General features: G+C 37.1%; 1 protein-coding gene across 9 annotated transcripts in view; it reads left to right on the plus strand.

Moving 5' to 3' along the window:
- Positions 1 to 19,878, plus strand: part of CCDC181 (coiled-coil domain containing 181) — a 70,653-nt gene that overhangs the window by 23,978 nt on the left and 26,797 nt on the right. For 2 of the 9 annotated variants that reach the window (XM_050784667.1, XM_050784729.1), the window contains exons 1-3: positions 13,061 to 13,260; positions 15,588 to 15,727; positions 18,257 to 19,207. In XM_050784667.1, the coding sequence (XP_050640624.1) occupies positions 15,611 to 15,727; positions 18,257 to 19,207 (1,068 nt within the window). In that variant the 5' untranslated portion in view covers positions 13,061 to 13,260; positions 15,588 to 15,610. Of the gene's footprint in view, positions 1 to 13,059; positions 14,833 to 15,587; positions 15,728 to 18,256; positions 19,208 to 19,878 lie in introns of those variants that run through there. The other 7 variants (XM_050784658.1, XM_050784719.1, XM_050784708.1 and 4 more) reach the window with 5 other exon arrangements.

Consider the following 19,878-nt stretch of genomic DNA (forward strand, 5'->3'; position numbering starts at 1 on the left):
GCAGTTACAAATTTGGGGGCTCATCTGGGATTGCCCTTGTGGCTACCTGCCTGTGGTTTGGTACCCACCTCCAGCGATGGATCCAGAGGTCAGCCCAAGTGGCTGCCTAGTTCTCTTGGACTGGGGGCTGACTCTGGTACTCTCTCTACTGGTAGGGTGCTGCCAAACCAACTGATATGGACAGGAGGCAAGGAAATAGTAGGTAGAAGAGAGCAGTTCCCTGGAAAAGGCCCCACCCTCAAGCCTGGAAGCCTGTGGCCCTAAATGGGAACAGGCATTCCTGTTTTCACATCCCAATGTTGCCTTTTCCAAGACCACTCTTGCTCACCATGCCCCTATCCTGTACCCATAAAATGCCCAAACCCCAGGATCCACAATCAGAAGAGCGGTGGAATGGAGCAGCAGAGGAGAGAAGAGAAGAGAAGGAGCATCTGAACGTTGAGAGGAGTTTGGCTGGGGATGGTCGGAAAGGAGATGGGATGGCTGAACTTCAGGGAAAGATAATCTTATCACTCTATCCCCTTTCCAGCTTCCCACCTATCCCTCTAAGAACCACCTCCATCACTCAATAAAATCCCCACATTCACCATCCTTTAAGTCCATGCGATCTGATTCTTCCTGGATGCGGGACAAGGAGCCAGGTACCAAGAGGGCAGGGTGTAAAAGGCTGTCACCCTGACTCCACTGAGCTGGTGTAACACTTAGCTGTCTGCAGATGGCAACTGCTAAAAGAGCATTAATTGTAACACACTCCTAGATGCTACTGTGGGTCCTGAGACCAAACACGCTTGCCCTGGCTCCTGCACCTGCCTGTCTGCATGCTCCCTATCCTGTAAGGTATTTGAGCACAGTGGTGGAGCAAACGAGATGCACCCCTGTCACAAGTTCCACGAGGGAGGGGGTCAGGGAACTCTCCCATTTCATAATATGCATGGATTTAATTGCAATAGAGAAATAGTCCTGGGGAGATGTCTCATAACAGTAGCCCTATCGCAGGGTGTCTGTCTGTAGCCCCACTGTGGGGTGTCTGGGTTGGTGAGTATCCTAGGAGCTGCAAACACTTTCTTCCTTCTCGCAACTGGCCTTGTAACTCCATGGTGGGGTGTCTGTCCATAGCCCCATTGCAGGATGTCTGTAGCTCTACCATGATGTCTGTCTCGTTCAGCTCCTTTGGGGGTCTTGTTTTGGATGTAGCCCCATTGTGGGGTGCCTGTCTCAGTTCAGCTCCTGGGGGGGTCTCAGTTGCCTCTACCTAACTAGTAGGAAGAGTCTTGGTTCAGGAGACTTCTCAATCAGGAAGATTTCAGGGAGATTTATCAGATGGAGAGTAGGAGGATAGTTTGGAAGGGATACTCTCGGAGTTGTTGGTTAGGGATCAGATTTGGAATCCTGTCTGTCTCATCTTTGTGGTTTTTGTGTATTTGAAGGTGACCTCTGAAGAAATTGCTTGTGGAAGTCCAGCAGACTTAACTCAGAAATCCTCCTTATTTGTCTGGTCACATTTGGTGAGCCCTAAAGAAAGCTCGACAGGCCTGTCTCGGCGTGACTATTTGCTCTTCACCTTGGCCAGAGACCCCAATGTGAATTACCATCTGGAGGTGATCCCTTCCCATCTGGAGTGGATCAAAGACAACAGGGACCAACAGGAGAAAGTTTGAGCTTTGTCAGTTTGATATTGGGTGCTGAACAAGGTGACTAGTGTCTGTTTTGTTATATGTATTTTGCTGGGATGAAAAATGTTAATTTGGTTCCCCATGCAGGCCATTGGGCAGCATCTTGCAAAATTGAGAATATTTTGCCTATGGCTTCATAAAACAGAAAAGGATGATTTTGTTTTGTTAAGTGGCTTGACCCTCACAGCTATAGCATAGCAAGCAGGTCATCAAAAACTGTTCCATTCTTATGGAAGCTGCAGAGAAAGGGAACCTGAAAACCTAGTATGCTGGCAGAAAGGGTAAGAAATTCTTACCACACAAATTTCTGATCTGTGTGAGTCTGTTTGTGTGTGTGTTTGTAAATGGTAAGTGTAACTGGTTGTCTCCTCTGCAAGGGTTTGATTAATAGATTTTTTTTAAAGGATTCATGAGGCTAGTCTTAGGCTGTAGCAAATCTGGTACATTTTGTGCTAAAAATTTGTCTTTCTATAATGGAGAGAGGGATATCACAGGATAGAACATGGGTTTAGGACACCTGTAAGCCTGCTTTTCAAGCCAGCCTGGCAGGCTGGTGAGGTACAAACTTTGCTGCAGGTCTGTGAAAGCAATACCAGATGAAATTTCTTTATTTAATTTTGTGTCCTTAAGAGCTTAACCTTGTGACCATGTGGAAATACTTTCTTTTGGTCTCCAGAGGACAGGAATTTTGGGGTTCATGTCATAGTTAGCCCTAAACATTATCTTGCAAATGTTTACACTTAAAACTGCACATTGCACTACTTACCCTAGTACTCAGCATTTACCTGTTCCCTTAAATGCGGTACTAAAACTATAGATGACAATACTAATGCCTTTGCCATGCAAGCCTTGGAACCACAGCCAGTTCTGCATGAGTATGCTCAGACAGTTGCAAAGTGATTCCACTCCTCTCACCTTGGGTCAACACCTACCCCCACTATGGCCCTGATCAGCAGGAAGAAGTTAGAATGGTCTTTGCCCCTTTTCCATCTTCATTATCCAACACGTTAAGATTAAGGTTTTATAAAACCCAAAGGGAGGGATTGAAACTGCCATTGCAAAATTGTAACTGAGACAGTGAAAGAGATGTGACCTAACCAACTCTACCTTGTTTCTAACCTCCAAGCTGTCCTTGTTCATTCCCGGGCATAGGCTGAACTAACTTTGGGAGGAACTTAGTGTATAGTTTAGAGTTTATCCCTTTCCCAAAACAAATTTCCTTCTTGCCTGGGCACTGGACTGCCTTTGTAGGACTAACATTAGCCACAGGATTAGAAATTATGGTTTAGGAGTCATGCAGCTAGAGGCTACAATATTTAAGGATACACCGCTCCTAAGATCAGTGCCTGAGACATTTTGCAGACCCTGCACTTGATGGATCAGCTGGCACCACCCAGATCAATAAACTGGCTCATCTGATCTTGTGGCCCCCACCTAGGAACTCAGTGCAAGGAGACACCTTCAACTCCCTATGATTTCATCTCTGACCTAACCAATCAGCATTCCTGGCTCACTGGTTTACCCCCACCCACAAAATTGTCCTTAAAAACTCTGACCCCTGAATGTTTGAGGAGACTGATTTGAGTAATAATAAAACTCAGGTCTCCCTCCTGTCAAAAAAAAGTCAGCTCTGATGTCAACACTTTGTAGAAACCATTTTATTGTCACTCTCCTCCTAATTAATTCCTCCACTTTTCAAGCTAAATCTGTACCTTGTGTGTCACACTGTGCTCCCTTTGTTTAAGCCTATTTCCTTTTTCAGTCTGTGAGCTCTTTCATGTAGAGGTTATGAATTATTCACCTCCCAGTGGGCCCAGAAGTTAAGGAGCTCAACAGGCAAAATTGGATGAAATTATTGAAAACGAATAGTGCTCTGCCTTATTAAAGAGGTAATAGTGAAATCAACCTTTTTTAGTAGCTCAAGATTGTCACTATAGATTGTGAATTACAGATGGTGAATGATTGTACAATATTGCAATTTAATGTTTGTCTCTGCTTGCCATTAGAAGAGACAAAAAAAATTTGTTTTAGTCTAGGTCATCTTTGCTTTTCATTCTTTTTATTTTTTGTTTTATGCATGTCAGTCTGTCAACCTTTGAGAATCACTTGAACCCAGGAGGCAGAGGTTTCAGTGAGCCAGGACTGTGCCACAGCACTCCAGCTTGGGTGACAGAGCCAGACTGCTGAAAAAGAAAAGCAAGATGGGGTATGGCATAAGATGAAATCTATTCCTCACTGTTCATGGCAGCCTCTGAAATACCACAAACATACTGTGAAAACTAATACAATCCTGATCTGTGAACAAAAGTTTCCACTGAAACTTATACTATTCTTGGGATAGTTAAGCGTATTTCTGCTAAGCTTTGAATTCTTTAAAAGGAATTTTTTTTTTCCTGGTGTCAGAGTCCCTACTTTTAACAACACAACTGTTTTCCTTTTTTGAAATTATCACGTCCTAATTTCTGGGCTGGGAATTCAGAGACCTGAGCTTATGAAACTAAAGTAAATGAAAGGACTGTGAAAGACTGTCCTAAAAATGGCTCAAGCTTAGTTCACAACTGTATTAGCTTCGTATTATTGCTTTCACATCTTTTACACTTGTTTTCGTTTACAGCTTGGTTTTAGGTGGTTGAGATAACTGGAACTCTGACTTCCATTTAAGTGGGGATGTTATTATGATTTTTACACTATCCATTTCACCTTTAATGCTCACACAAGGGTTCTATAATTGTAACATTTAACATTTATTTGAAATTGATACATTAATAACTAAACCTTTCATAAGTTAAAAAATGTTTGATAATGTAGCAACCATTTTTCTTATAGAATTCCACACATAATTTTATAAATTTTGTTATTTTCATTTTGGAATATCAATAAAGATATTCTAGAACCTATTTTCATCCTTTTGGAAAACTATGTAATGTAATAGTCACTGTTAAGCACTTTGTATGCATCAGGCACTGGGCTAAGTACATGGAATGGATTACCTCTCTATTCTTCACAAAAATAAGGCAAATATTATGATCTATATGTTACTGATGGGGAAATTGACCAGAAATTAAAATCTTCTACAGGCTAAACATGGGAGATATGAGCCATATATCAATCATTCTTGGGAAACCCATTTTTCTTACATGTTCGACTCCACAGTTATGGTTTGCCCACCATTCCATTAATACTTCTTGTAACATCTTTATTGTTGACATATAATTCATATACTAATACCATACAATTCAACTTTTAGTGGTCACCCACCCATTTCCCCTCAACAACTCCTTTGTTTCAGCCCTAAGCAACCACTAGTTCATGTTCAATCGCTATAGATTTACCTATTCTGGACATTTCATATTAATGGAATTATACAATATGTGGTCTTTTGTGTCTGGCTTCTTTCATAACATAATATTTACGTTTTCAAGGTTCATCAATGTTGTAGCATCTATCAGTACTTCATTACTTTTTTGTCTAAAACTTTTTATTGGGGTAAAAAAATACCTATCATAAAACTTGTTATCTTAACCATTTTTAAGTGTACATTACCATGATATTAAACACATTCACATTGCTATGCAAACATCATTACCATCCATCTCCAGAACTCTTTATTATTTAAAACTGACACTTATACCCATTAAACAATAACCTCTCATTTCCCCTGTGTTAACAGATGCTGGAAAACATGATTCTACTTTCTGTCTCTATGATTTTGACTGTTCTGGGCACTCATATAAGTGGAATAATACAATATTATCTTTTTATGACTTTTTCTTGCCTAATTGCTCTGGCTAGGACTTCCAGTATTATGTTGAATAGCAGTAGTGAAAGCAGGCATCCTTGCTTTTGTACCTGATTTTAGATGAAAAGCTTTCAGTCCTTCAGTGTTGAATTTGATGTTTGCTGTGAGTTTTTCATATATGGCTTTTATTATTACTTTACCTAGCATAAGTTCTTTCAAAGGTTAATCCCATTGTAGCATATGTCAAAATTTCCTTCCTTTTAAAGTCTGAATAATATTCCATCATGCATATATACCACATTTGCTTATCCATTCATCTGTCAATGGTCATTTGGGTTGCTTCAACATTTTAGCTATTGTGAATATGAGTTTACATATATTTCTTCAAGATCCTGCTTGTGATTATTTTGGATATATACTCAAAATAGGATTGCTGGATCATATGGTAATTCAATTTTTAATTTTTTCAGGAATTGCCATACTGTTTTCCATAGCAGTTGTACCATTTTACATTCCCACTAACAGTGCATAAGGGTTTCAATTTCTCCACATCCTTGCCAATATTTATTTTGTCTTAATAGTAGTCTTCCTAGTGAGGGTGGTATCTCATAGTGGTTTTGATTTTCATGTCTCTAATAATTAGTGATATTTAGCATCTTTTCATGTGCTTCTTGGCAATTCATGTATGTTTGGAGAAATGTCTAATCAAGTTCTTTGTCCATTTTTTGAATTGGATTGTTTGTTTTTATAATTGTTGTTGAGTTTAGAAGTTCTTTGTTATGCATATTAATACCTTGGATACCTATGGATATTAGACATATCATTTGCAAATATTTTCTCCCATTTCATAGGTTGCGTTTTCATTCTGCTGATAATGTCTTTTGAATAAAAGTATTTAAAATGCAATAGTACTTAATATTTGTGCAGTCCAATTTGTTTACTTTTGCATGTGCTTTTGGTATCATATCTAAGAAATTAGTGTCAAATCCAATGTGGCAAAGCTTTTGCTTTGTTTCCTTATAAGAGTTCATAGTTTTAGTTCTTAAATTTACGTCTTTGATCCACTTTATTTTTGAATATGGTGTGAGGTAAGAGTCCAACCTCATTCTTTTGCATGTGGATATCCAGTTTTCCCAGAACCATTTGTTGAAAGATGATATCCTTTCCCCACTGAGTTTCATAAAACCCTTGTGAAAAATCATGTGACCATATATGTGAAAATTTACTTCTGACCTCTAAATTTGATTCCATTGGTTTATAAAGCTGTCTTTATGCAGTACCACATTATTTCAATTATTTTAGTTTTATAGTAAGTTTTGAAATCAGGAAGTATTAGTGCTCCAACTTTGTTCTTTTTCAAGACTATTTTGGCTTTTGGGGTTCCTTGAAATTACATACAAATTTTAGGATAGATTTCTTTATTTCTGCTTTTCTGAGGTTTTGATAGGTATGGCATTGTATCTGCATATCTACTATGGGTAATACTGACATCTTAATAATATTGTCCTCCAGTCCATGAACATGGGATAGCTTTCCATTTATTTGTTTTTTGGTTTGCATTGTATGCATCTTTCATCTATTTAATTCCTAAGTATTTTATTTTTTGCTACTATTGTAAATTGAATTGTTTTCTTAATTTCCTTTTAGATTGTTCATCATTAGTGTATAGAAATACAACTGACTTTATATACTGACTTTGTGTCTTGCAATTTTTGCTGAATGTATTAATTCTAATCGTTGTAAAAATGATATCTTTAGGGTTCTCTATGTATAAGACCTGTCATTTGCAAACAGAGATAATTTCACTTCTTCCTTTCTAATCTGGCTGCCTTTTATTTCTTTTTCTTGCCTAATTGCTCTGGCTTGTACTTCCAGTACTATGTTTAACAGCAGTAGTGAAAGCCAGCATCCTCACCTTATACCTGATCTTAGATGAAAAGCTTTCAGTCTTTCAGAATTGAGCATGATGTTTGGTGTGGGTTTTTCATATATGGCTTTTATTAAGTTGAGGCAGTCTCCTTCTATTCCAAGTTTTTTTTTTTTAATCATGAAAGAGTGCTGAATTTAATGCTTTTTCTGCATCAATTAAAATGATCATTCAGTTTTTCTCCTTCCTTCTGTTAATGTGGCATATTGCATTGATTTTTGTAAGTTAAACCATCCTTATATTCTAGGAATAAATCCCTTTTGGCCATGGTGCAGTATCTTTATAATATACTGCTGAAATTGGGTATTCTGTAGAGGATTTTTACAAATCCTTTGTGTGTGATGAGTTGCTTCTTTCTTGTCTTTTGACAGTTTGATGGATAATATGCTTCATTGGAGGTTTGTTTGAATTAATCCTACTTGGAGTTCATTGAGCTTCTGTGATGATCATATTCATATCTTTTATTAAACTTGGGAAGTTTTCAGCCATTGTTTCTTCAAATTGTCACACTACTTCTTTCTCTTTCCTCAAGGACTCCCACAATGCATACTGTGGTCCATTTGATGGTGTTCTACAGGTCCCCTAGGCTCTGTTCACTTTTAACTTTTTAATTTTTTGTTTCTCAGATACAACAATTTCAATTGTCTTATCTTTAAGTTCACTTATTCTTTCTTCTGCCTGCCCAAATCTGCTTTTGAATCCCAATAGTAAGATTTTCATTTCAGTTGTACTTTTCAGCTCTAGAATTTCTTTGATTTCTTTTTTAGTTTTCTATTTATTGATATTTCCATTTTGTTTGTATATTATTTTCTTCACTTTCTCCACATCTTTCTTTAGTTATTTGAGCATCTTTACGATTTAAGGTCTTCTCAGGTTTTTTTTTTCTGAGTTTACGCCTTTCTCTGGGTGTTCAATTTAACTTTATACTTTTCTCTGTAAATGTAGTTGCTTTTTAATGTCTTAGTCTTTAATGTTTGTCTTCCAAAAGGAAGAAAACAAGGAAAATTTCCTGGAAGTTGCTTCAGCTGGAGGAGTAAAAGCTTACAATGGTGGGGGAAGGTGCAACAACAATGGCTGCTACCTCTGTGTTTGCATCTCCTTGATCAGAAGCAGCAATCAATTATCAGAATATAGACCCTCATCAATAGGAGGACAGGGTCCTTAGCTCACTGATTCTCATAAGCTATGTGTAAGCTGCTCCTGCAAGTAATGCAGACTGCCTGCTAGGGAGCTGGGGTTTTGGGTTGGGTAGATGATACTGAACTAAGAGCTGAAATTCACCAAAATAAACTTCAGTTTTCTGCCCAAGCCTTCCCTTGAAAGTTGTAAGCCTTTAATAGACTCCACAGTTCCAACATAGTTACAAGAGATAGGTTTTGACAGTGCAATTGTTTTCCTAGGTGGGAAGATAGAATCTTGGTGCTTCCTATTCCACCATCTTTTTAGAATCCTCCAGCAGTACTTCATTTACTTTTATTGCATAATAATATTCCATTGTATAGGTATATAACATTTATCCATCCATCATTTGATGGACATTTGAGTCACTTCCACTTTTGGCTACCAATCATGCTCCTATATCCCAATCAGGCAAGAGAAAGAAATAAAGGGCATCCACACTGGTAAAGATGAAATCAATCAAACTGTTGCTGTTTCCTAGTGATATAATCGTATAGTAGAAAACCATCCAAAAAGATTCTAGAACTGATAAATGAATTCAGTAAAGCTTCAGGATATAAAATCAATGTACACAAATCAGTAGTGAGGCAGGAGAATAGGGTCTGGAGGCAGGGAATCTAAGGCCATTTCACACTGACTTCCTAGAATGCAATTGAAAGGAAAACCCTAACTTGCCATGCCTAAGTAAAAAAAGGACCAGACGCTACTCTCTTTGCAAATCCCCATTTCTGCAGATGGGAAATTGAAAGTACCCCTGACTAGTTGCAAAGAGCATAGGTGTAACATTTGCATAGGAGTGTAACTTTGTAACTTCACTTCAGCCTCTGATTGGTTGCTTTCCACAACCAATCAGACTGATTGCAGGCCACCACTTCATTTACATGGGGTGAACACCAAGTGGTCAATGGGAAACCTCTAGGGGGTTTTTGAACCCGAGAAGATTCTGTATCTGGAGCCCTTGAGCCACTGCGCATGCCCGCTCCCACACTGTGGAGTGTACTTTCATTTTCAATAAAAATCTCTGCTTTTGTTGCTTCATTCTTTCCTTGCTTTATTTGTGCATTTTGCCCAATTCTTTGTTCAAAATGCCAAGAACATGGACATCTTCCACTGGTAACAGTAGCACTGCTATACACCAACAGCGACCAAGAAGAGAATCAAATCAAGAACTCAACCCCACTTACAATAGCTGCAAAAAATAAAATACTTAGGAATATACCTAACCAAGGAGGTGAAAGATCTCTACAAGGAAAACTAAAAAACACTAATGAAAGAAATCACAGATGACACAAACAAATGGAAACAAATTCCATGCTCATGGATGGGTAGAATCACTATTGTGAAAATGACTGTACTGCCAAAAGCAATCTACAAACTCAATGCAATTCCCACCAAAATACCATTATCATTCTTCACAGAACTGGAAAAAACAACCCGAAAATTCATATAAAACCAAAAAGGAGCCTGCAGAGTCAAAGGAAAACCAAGAAGAACAAATCTGGGCATTACATTACCTGACTTCAAACTATACTACAAGGCTATAGTCACTAAAACATCATGGTACTGGCATAAAAATAGGCACATAGACTAATGAAACAGAATAGAGCCCAAAAATGAAGCCAACTGATCTTCAACAAAGCACACAAAAATATAAAGTGAGGAAAGGACACCCTATTCAACAAATGGTGCTGGGATAATTGGCAAGCCACATGTAAAAAAATCAAACTGGATCCTCATCTCTCACCATATACAAAAATCAACTCAAGATGGATCAAAGACTTAAATATAAGACCTGAAACCATAAAAATTATAGAAGATAACATTGGAAAAATCCTTCTAGACATTGGCTTTGGCAAAGACTTCATTACCAAAAATCTAAAAGCAAATGCAGCAAAAGGTAGATGGGACTTAACTAAACTAAAAAGCTTCTGCATAGCAAAATAAATAATTAGCAGAGTAAACAGACAACCCACAGAGTGGGAGAAAATCTTCACAAACTGCATCTGACTAAGGACTAATATCTAGTCTTCAAGGAACTCAAACAAATCAGCAAGGAATAAACAAATAATCTCATCAAAAAGTGGGCTAAGGACATGAATAGACAATTCTCAAAAGATATTCAAATGGCCAATTAAGATATGAAAAAATGCTCAACATCACTAATGATCAGGGAAATGCAAATCAAAATCTCAATACTATACCACCTTACTCCTACAAGAATGGTCATAAGCAAAAAAAAAAAAAAAAAAAAAAAAAAAAAAAAAAAAAAGAAAACAGATGTTGGCATGGATGTGGTGAACAGGGAACACTTTTATACTGGTAGTGGGAATGTAAACTAGTACAATCACTATGGAAAACAGTGTGGAGGTTCTTTTTTTTGTTGTTGTTGTTGAGACGGAGTCTCGCTTTGTCACCCAGGCTGGAGTGCAGTGGCCGGATCTCAGCTCACTGGAAGCTCCGCCTCCCAGGTTTACGCTATTCTCCTGCCTCAGCCTCCCGAGTAGCTGGGACTACAAGCGCCCGCCACCTTGCCTGGCTTTTTTTTTTTTTTTTTTTTGTATTTTTTAGTAGAGATGGTGTTTCACCGGGTTAGCCAGGATGGTCTCGATCTGCTGACCTCGTGATCCGCCCGTCTCGGCCTCCCAAAGTGCTGGGATTACAGGCTTGAGCCACCGCGCCCGGCCGGAGATTCTTTAAAGAACTAAAAGTAGATCTACCATTTGATGCAGCAATCCCACTACTGGGTATCTACCCAGAGGAAAAGAAGTCATTATGTGAAAAAGACACTTGCACACACATTTATTGCAGTACAATTCTTAATAGCAAAAATAAAGAACCAAACCAAATGCCCATCAATCAACAAGTGGATAAAGAAAATGTGGTACACATATATACCCTGGAATACTACTCAGTCATACAAAGGAATGAAATTATGGCATTGTAGCTACCTGGATGGAAATGGAGGTTAATTCATCACTGTTCTAAGTGAAATAACTCAGGAACGGAAAACCAAACATCGTATGTTCTCACTTATAAGAGGGAGCTAAGCTATGAGGATGCAAAGGCACAAGGATGATACAGTGGACTTTGGGGATTTGGGAGAAAGGGTGGGAGCAGGGTGAGGGATAAAAAAACTACATATTGGTTAGGAGGCTGAGGTGGGCGGACTGCCTGAGCTCAGTTGTTGGAGACCAGCTTGGGCAACATGGTGAAACCCCGTCTCTACTAAAAGTACAAAAAGTTAGCCAAGCGTGGTGGTGTGCCTGTAGTTCCAGCTACTCTGGGGGCTAAGGCACGAGAATCGCTTGAACCCGGGAGACGGAGGTTGAAGTGAGCCAAGATTGTGCCACTTCACTCCAGTGGCGAGACTCTGTCTCAAAACAAAACAAAAAAAGACTACATATTGGGTACAGTGTACACTGCTCAGGTGATGGGTGCACCAAAATCTCAGAAATCACCACTAAAGGACTTATCCATGTAACCAAACACCACCTGTACCCCCAAAACCTACTGAAACTTAAAAAAAAAATTGCCGCTAGTACCCATTATTTGAAAAATACAAATTTAGGGGGATGGCCAGAGGAAAAAGCTATTAACCCAGGAGTTCTGAAACCCAGGGTCTACTTCCAGCTTTGGTAAGTAACTCTACAACTCTACATCCATTAAAGGAGATTTGACTAAAATTCCTTCAACCTTTAACAGTGAATAACTTTTTTGGGGGGTTCTTTTTTCAAGTGCTGAAGCAGTAGAAACATTAGGTCATTACAACTACACCACATCTAGGAAGTGCACTCAATGTTACAGTTCATTTTAACCTTCCATTTTAAAAAACCTTAAGTCTGTAACTTGAAGAATATCTAAAAATTTAATTTTACATTGCCTCTTTTGGAGAAAAGGTGCTCTCCATCATATCAAGTGATAGAAATCCTAATAATAAACAATTTAAAAATAATCTGAACACACTGCATTGTACTGAGGAAATATTTTTACTTCTCCCAGTTCTTATTTGTTTCTGGCTGGGAATGGATAGTTGTTAAAATCTTCTCAACTTTCACCACAATCTAAAATTCATCTTGCTTTGCCTTTATACATAAAGATAAGCGGAATTTGAGAAAATTCTAGTTGACCATTTTTACGTGCCTCAAAGCTGGAACAAAAATCCTATTGTCTTTGGCAACTCTCTTGGGTACAGTTTTGGTTTTGATTCGGAAAAAAAGCTGAGGGTCAAAAATATGGTAACTAATTAGCAATTTGCTTATCTACTAATGAAAACTAAAAACGACTTTTTTACGTTAACTGCGAAGCACATAACATATAGAAATATAGTTTTAGAAGTTGTCCTAAGGAATTCTAAATCTGACGAGAGATAGCTACAAGAGGGAAATTTCACAACCAACACAGAGGCACTTCGCGAGTCTCCAATAACGTTAGTGATGCGTGGATTCCTTGGTCGTCCCCTTAGAAACCTCAGCTTGACCGGACTTTTGCAAGCACCGGGATGGGTGCCGGGAGGGGTAGGTATTCTGGGGATATCGCGTGCGCCTGCGCGGGTTTTTGTCGCTCTCGTAGAGAGGCCCGGATGGAGGACGCAGAGGCACGCTGTTGCCATGGCAGTGTGGTCCTGGCTGCAGCGGAGGCGGGTGACGGGGTCTGCTTTGCCTCAATGTGAAGAGCTTAGAAAGAGGAGGAGAGGAGAACTCCCCTGGCCATCTCTGTGACCCCAGCCGCCGCGTTTTACACAGGCAGGAGGGATATAGAGGGAGAGAAGGGAAGGACGATGCGGAGATATTAATGGTGGGATAGAGGGTAAAGGTATAAACGTCTGGTAGAGCTGGGAGGGAAGGTAGGTCGTGAGGGAAGAAGCTTTCTGGTGGCGTCTTATCCTCTGGAGTCCGAGGTCCACCGAGTCTGGCATTGGTGGGGAAGTCTGGTAACACCTTGCTTCTCTACGTATGAAGGAAACTCTCTCAGGGTAGCTTAGACTAAGTTTTTGTCATATTCTTTCCCCTCTCAAAGTTCTTGAACGTGGAAAGTAATTATTTTGTCCCTGGGAGAAAAAGTCACTACCGAAATTGTAGCTTCCATTAAGAGGCAATGATACTCATTTCGTTGGTGGTACCTTGGGATCCTGAATACAGATTAAAATTATCATAAAATATTTGTCATTATACTTTGTGACAGGTTATGATTTTTTAAAAACTTATAGGATTACAGTCTTGGCAGGATACACAGGAATAATGGGCCAGATGGTTTCATGATGTTATGGATTAGTTTTTGCTTAAGTACTTATTTTATATTAAAAGGCATTCTCTTTGACATGCTTTCAGTTCTTAGATTTTTAAGCAAGCATATGTTTAAAACGCCGTAAGACGGGACTCCATTATTTAGATTAAACTATTTTTGAATATCCTGAATTCTGGAAGAAAGTTATCAAAATTATGTATACATATGGACTTGGTTTAAGACTCCTACTGAAAGATCAGCAGTTCACCTATCCACATGGGATTTACCAGACAGGGAGGAAGGAACTGATTTCCGTCTCTTTCTACGGTTCCCTATTAAGAGGGTAGAGTTGGTTTAAGCCACTTACCTAGATTTTTACTGATGATAAATGTTGAAATTTAAATGTGTGAAACTCACAAGCATAAAGTAGGAAGTGTTAAGTGATTTTGTTTGTGTGAGATGTATTTTTGTTCTAGCTTGTTGACTGTGTACCATATGGCTAGTACCCTGGAGATGAAGATTAGAAGAATTGAAGGGGTTTGAATATCCTGTGACGCATTTGAAAAAGGCTTAAGGGATTTGATAACCAGAGTTTGTAATTTATGTTCTTTGTTTACTTGAGAACCAGTCATGGGTTTTTTTTTTTTTTTCTTCTAAAGTTACAGGAAAAGAATCGCACTTCAGATTTGATGCGACTTAATTTACTTCTCAGAGTTACCTTAACTATGACCTTTTTTTTTCCTTTGAATTATGGCATAATAGTATGACTTAAAGATCCCTAACCTGTTAAGTTTTTAATTACTGTGTTTTTAATTTATTATACAGATCTTATGTTTTCATTTTAAAATTTAGTTTTCTTGTGGGTGGGATTCTCTGTAAACAATAAAACATATCTACTAAAGTCTTCAGGCAACCATTTATTTATGAGTTCAGAACTGTGTTTATCATAAAATAAGGGAAAGCACTGAAGAGTTCCAAAGATATATATTTATGTAACTCAAACATCTTAAAATAATAAATTTCAAGATCCCTGCTCTGAAAGGAAAACTGATTATTCCAAGGCATTGTGACTGAAAAGTGCTATTTTTACTGTAAGTATTTTGGATTACAGTGAGTTTTAGTTTATTCTGTGTCATTCATAGTGCCCTTGCTTTTAATTGGTGGGTAGTTAGACTTAACAGCTTAAGCAATTTAGCTTGTCTTGCAGTTAGGAAGTGAAACTCACTCTGAAGTGTTGATTTGGTTTCTCCAGATCACTTCAAAATTTGTGCTCAACCTGATTTAGAAATTATTGAAGGGCTTACTTTTGAGTCCTTTAGCAAATCTGCTTTGTATTTTTAATTTAAAATAAATAAATATTGGGAAGGAATTATAGTCCAATGAATAGTTTAGAAAAAAATAATAATTATACAGTTGAACAGTAACAGTTATTTTTCAATAATAATTAAGTTGAATAATTAACCATTATTATTCAGTAATAACTTAGTCTGGCCAAAGGTTTGGGGAGAACAAAGCGAAGCTAATGACTAAAACAGCTTTTGGATTATTTATTAATTCAGCATACCTAAAGTGTACTGAAAATTTATCTTGAGAGGGAAAAGGAACCAACATCAATAATTATTTGGGAAATCGGGGGAAGGTGGGAGAGTTTTTAGCAATGTTTACCTATGGAAATGTCTTGCCATTGCAAATCTCTCTTTTATGGTGTATTCAAGTGCATGTTCATTTTGAACATTCCATTTTGTGTTTCTCTGTGTTACTTAGCTTACCTATAGCATTAATCTCCATATGCCATTCCTCCTCTAGAGTGGGCATAACATATACCTTATCTTTTGAAATCTTATAGCATATTTCCTTCACAAACAGAAAATGAATGAAATTAAAGATACTGATTCAAAAAAAAGTGAAGAATACGAAGATGACTTTGAAAAGGACTTGGAGTGGTTAATTAATGAAAATGAAAAAAGTGATGCCAGCATAATAGAGGTATATGTTGCCAACAGCATTCATAATAATTATATTACAAAGTGCTTTGCAATTCTTTAAGGTTTTCACATTATTGTCTCATCTAAACATCACAAAATTTCTTTGATCTACATCGGGTAAATTACTATTATCCTCATCTTAAAGATAAGAAAAATGAGGCATAGGTTGCTTAAATGTTGTATCCTAAGGCATAGGCAGATGATTTATTGTTTCATTTTCTAATTCAGCAAGTATTAGTGAGAGAACAGTTATTACACTAGCATTTAATAAAACTAAAATGACCATTATAAAATTATAATTTAAATAATATAAATAAATAGTAAAATCATGATTTATTGCATTGAAACTAAAAAATACAGTTAATTCCTACTTTTTGTGAACTTGGGTAAAAGCATGGGGTTATGCTATTAAAATAAATGAAAAATAAAGCAAATCCTCTAAACACATGACCTTTTCGCTAATATTTAAAACTTTAAGACTGAATTAGGTCTTCTTGGCAGTGAATATAGAGAAAAAAGTAAAGGGTCAAAGTCTGAGTCACAGGAATACTTCTAGGAAAAGTGGATCCATTAAGCATGGTCATATACTATTTATCAGAGATGTAAAAAGGAACTCCAGGAAAATTAACCAGTTCCTGCATCAAGATAGGTTATTTCTTTCTCTTTACATATGTATAATGTGTATATGTATTTCTATGAAACATATATATGTATATATGCATATGTATGTGTTTATATATATGTGTATATGTAAGTTAGTATCAATAAGTAGGACAAGGAATAGCACTGGGATATAAATAGGTGACTTCAGAGGGATAATGATCAGAGTTATTATAGCAGAAGCCAGTTTTAAAGGTGTTAAGGAAAAGACTGTGAGGAAATGCAGGTTTTATATTACAGATTTTTTAGTTCCATTTTGCTTTGAATATAATAGAAAAGACAAATGGGATACACAATATTTGAAGATGGAAACAGAGTCAAAAGTAAAGATTTTTCTAAGATGGCTTTTAAATGGGAGTTTTATGCATCCTAACAGAAAAATAAGCAGAATGAGTAGAGGCAGATACCCAGAATGGTAAGGTTGAACCAGTTTCTCAAGACTGGAAGGGTGTGAGATCCAAAGCACAGTGTGATAGAATTAGAGAGGTAATAGGAATGATTTATTGTTTCATTTTCTAATTCAGCAAGTATTAACGATCACCTATCATATATCAGAGGCTGTTCTAGGTGCTAGGGATATATATAGCTGGGATAAAATAAAAGTGCTGTTATGAATCTTACACATTCCAGTGGATGATTGTAATAACCTCTTCTTTTGAAGCTTTTGAGAAAAGGGTATGACTGAGCTAGAGACATGTAAGAGGGTCGGGGAAGATTTATTTTAAAAAGTGGGTTTTCAAACAAAAGAAATAAAAGCCAAAGGAGAGTTTAGAAACAGACTATAAGAATGAACCAGAGATCTGCCATCCTCATGATACTGGAAAAATAAAAAAATGAACTAGAGAAGGCTACAATGAACAATTGTGATACAGAGATCTTAGTTAAATCACAGTTAATTGGCAGTCATTTTAATGGGCTAGGTTTATTTGCTTGTTGGACATCTGACTATCAGACAAGATGACCTTCACTGCCGCACAGGATGACCTATGAGCAAGGGAAGGAGGAAAGTGATTTTAAGGGGTTGAAGAGAGCAGCATGTAGTAACTCCCATAGGACTGCTTTAGGAGGGAGAGAACTTTGACAAAGAGAAAAAAATGTATATATAATATTTATATTATATACCTTTATATATTATATCTATTATATATATTATATACATTTATATACTATATATTTATATATATATAAGCTTTTAGTTAGATATAGCAGAAGTGGAGTGGAGTTTTTTGCTGCACTGATACTGGTTTATGGTTCATGTGGAATTAATTATTTTTAATGTAATGCCAAGTTATCTGATGGTGGTTAGCATGGATTACTGGAATTTCTGAGTATAGTTGAAGAAGGAAAATCTGATCTAAAGGTAAAAATTGACCTGGAATGTAGATAGGTCCTGCAGATTATAATGACAATAATAGTCTGAAAAGATTAAAAGAACCTCAAGTGATTAGGACTTGACCAAATAATTCGTCCTTGAAATGGTCTGGGGAGAAAGATGTTTGATTGAAGAATGCAGATATTACAAGGAGGAAACATTTTTGAAAATTGTTTTTCTGAAAATGTAAAGAGAGGAAAATTTTATAGGGAAAGGAATGCTAATATTGTTATTTGTAGTTAGATACATTAGCATAAAAATGTTTAAAAATCAACATCAAATTCAAATTTAAAGTTGAATTTTTCCTGCATTGCTGTCACATGTATTTCCCTTGAATACTCATAAGTATGAATTAGAATGTTATGAGCAAATTATGAGCAATAAACACTTAAATTTTCCCATTCATAAAATAAATTACATGAACAGGAAAATCCCATTTTGTATGTCTACTGATAAATGAAGAATCTCAATTTTGACTGAAAAATATCTTGTTTTTAGATGGCTTGTGAGAAGGAAGAGAATATTAACCAAGACTTAAAAGAGAATGAAACAGTAATAGAGCACACCAAACAGCATTCTGATCCTGACAAGTCTCTGCAGGATGACGTCTCACCAAGAAGAAATGACATAATTTCTGTACCAGGTATTCAACCTTTGGATCCCATATCAGATTCAGATAGCGAAAACTCTTTCCAGGAATCCAAACTAGAAAGCCAGAAAGACTTGGAGGAGGAAGAGGATGAGGAAGTAAGGAGATATATTATGGAGAAAATTGTACAAGCTAACAAGCTTCTACAGAATCAAGAACCTGTGAATGATAAAAGGGAGCGAAAACTTAAGTTCAAGGACAAATTAGTTGATTTGGAAGTTCCTCCACTAGAAGACACTAATACGTCTAAAAATTATTTTGAAAACGAAAGGAATATGTTTGGGAAACTGTCACAGTTATGTATTTCCAATGATTTTGGACAAGAAAATGTACTCCTGTCACTTACTAATGCAAGTTGTGAAGAAAACAAGGATAGGACAATACTGGTAGAAAGAGATGGAAAATTTGAACTTCTGAATTTACAAGACATTGCGAGTCAGGGGTTTTTGCCTCCCATTAATAATGCAAATAGTACAGAAAATGACCCTCAGCACTTGTTACTCAGATCTTCCAACTCCTCTGTCAGTGGCACCAAGAAAGAAGATTCTGCAGCAAAGATTCATGCTGTCACTCACTCATCAACAGGAGAGCCACTGGTTTATATCCCTCAGCCACCACTCAACCGCAAGACTTGTCCAAGCTCTGCTGCCAACTCAGATCGAAGTAAAGGAAAAGGGAAATATAATCACAGGACACAGTCTGCACGTATCTCACCAGTGACTTCAACATACTGTCTTTCCCCTCGACAGAAAGAACTACAAAAACAGCTAGAACAAAAGAGAGAAAAGCTGAAAAGAGAGGTGAGAACCTAAGTGGGCATTATATTAAAAGTAGAGCATGTTTTACTGTTTTATAAATGCAATGGGAATTAAAACAGTTGTTCAAACCATTGGAGACTTCTTTTGATTTCTTTATCTATTGTTAGATTGATTAAGTATTAAGAATGTGTATTTATGGAGTGAACACGGTGATTACTTTGGTCCTTGTAAGGATCACAAAGAATAGTAGACTGATCTGTGTTAGCGGAGAACTCAGTGATGACTTCATCTGATCCTTTCATTTTAAAGGTGAGACTCACGAGATGTTAAGTGACTGCTGAAAGTAATCTTGATATGATAGGTAAAAATAAAATGTCAGATGGAAAAATGAAGGCACAAAGTGTAGAGGTTTAGGAGGCAACAGGAAGACTTGGACTGTAATTCTTTTACTTGCATGTGTTTCATATTATGTTCTATGCCTTCAGTTCTTTTACTTCCAGGATTTTAGTTTCAGATTAAGAATATAGCCTAACATTCTTAATGAAAGGTCTCCAAAATGCCTTCTAGAAATTAATTTTTTTTGTTTTTCATATTTGTTCTTATGTGAAACTCTTATGTATCTTATAATTGAGAATTCCAGGACTTAAACTGGTGAGTTTTCTCGGAATTACTTATATCAGTGCTCCAATTCTTTGTTTTACTGGAAACCTAAT

The sequence above is a fragment of the Macaca thibetana genome, chromosome 1, assembly GCF_024542745.1.
Source record: "Macaca thibetana thibetana isolate TM-01 chromosome 1, ASM2454274v1, whole genome shotgun sequence".
Lineage (NCBI taxonomy): Eukaryota > Metazoa > Chordata > Mammalia > Primates > Cercopithecidae > Macaca > Macaca thibetana.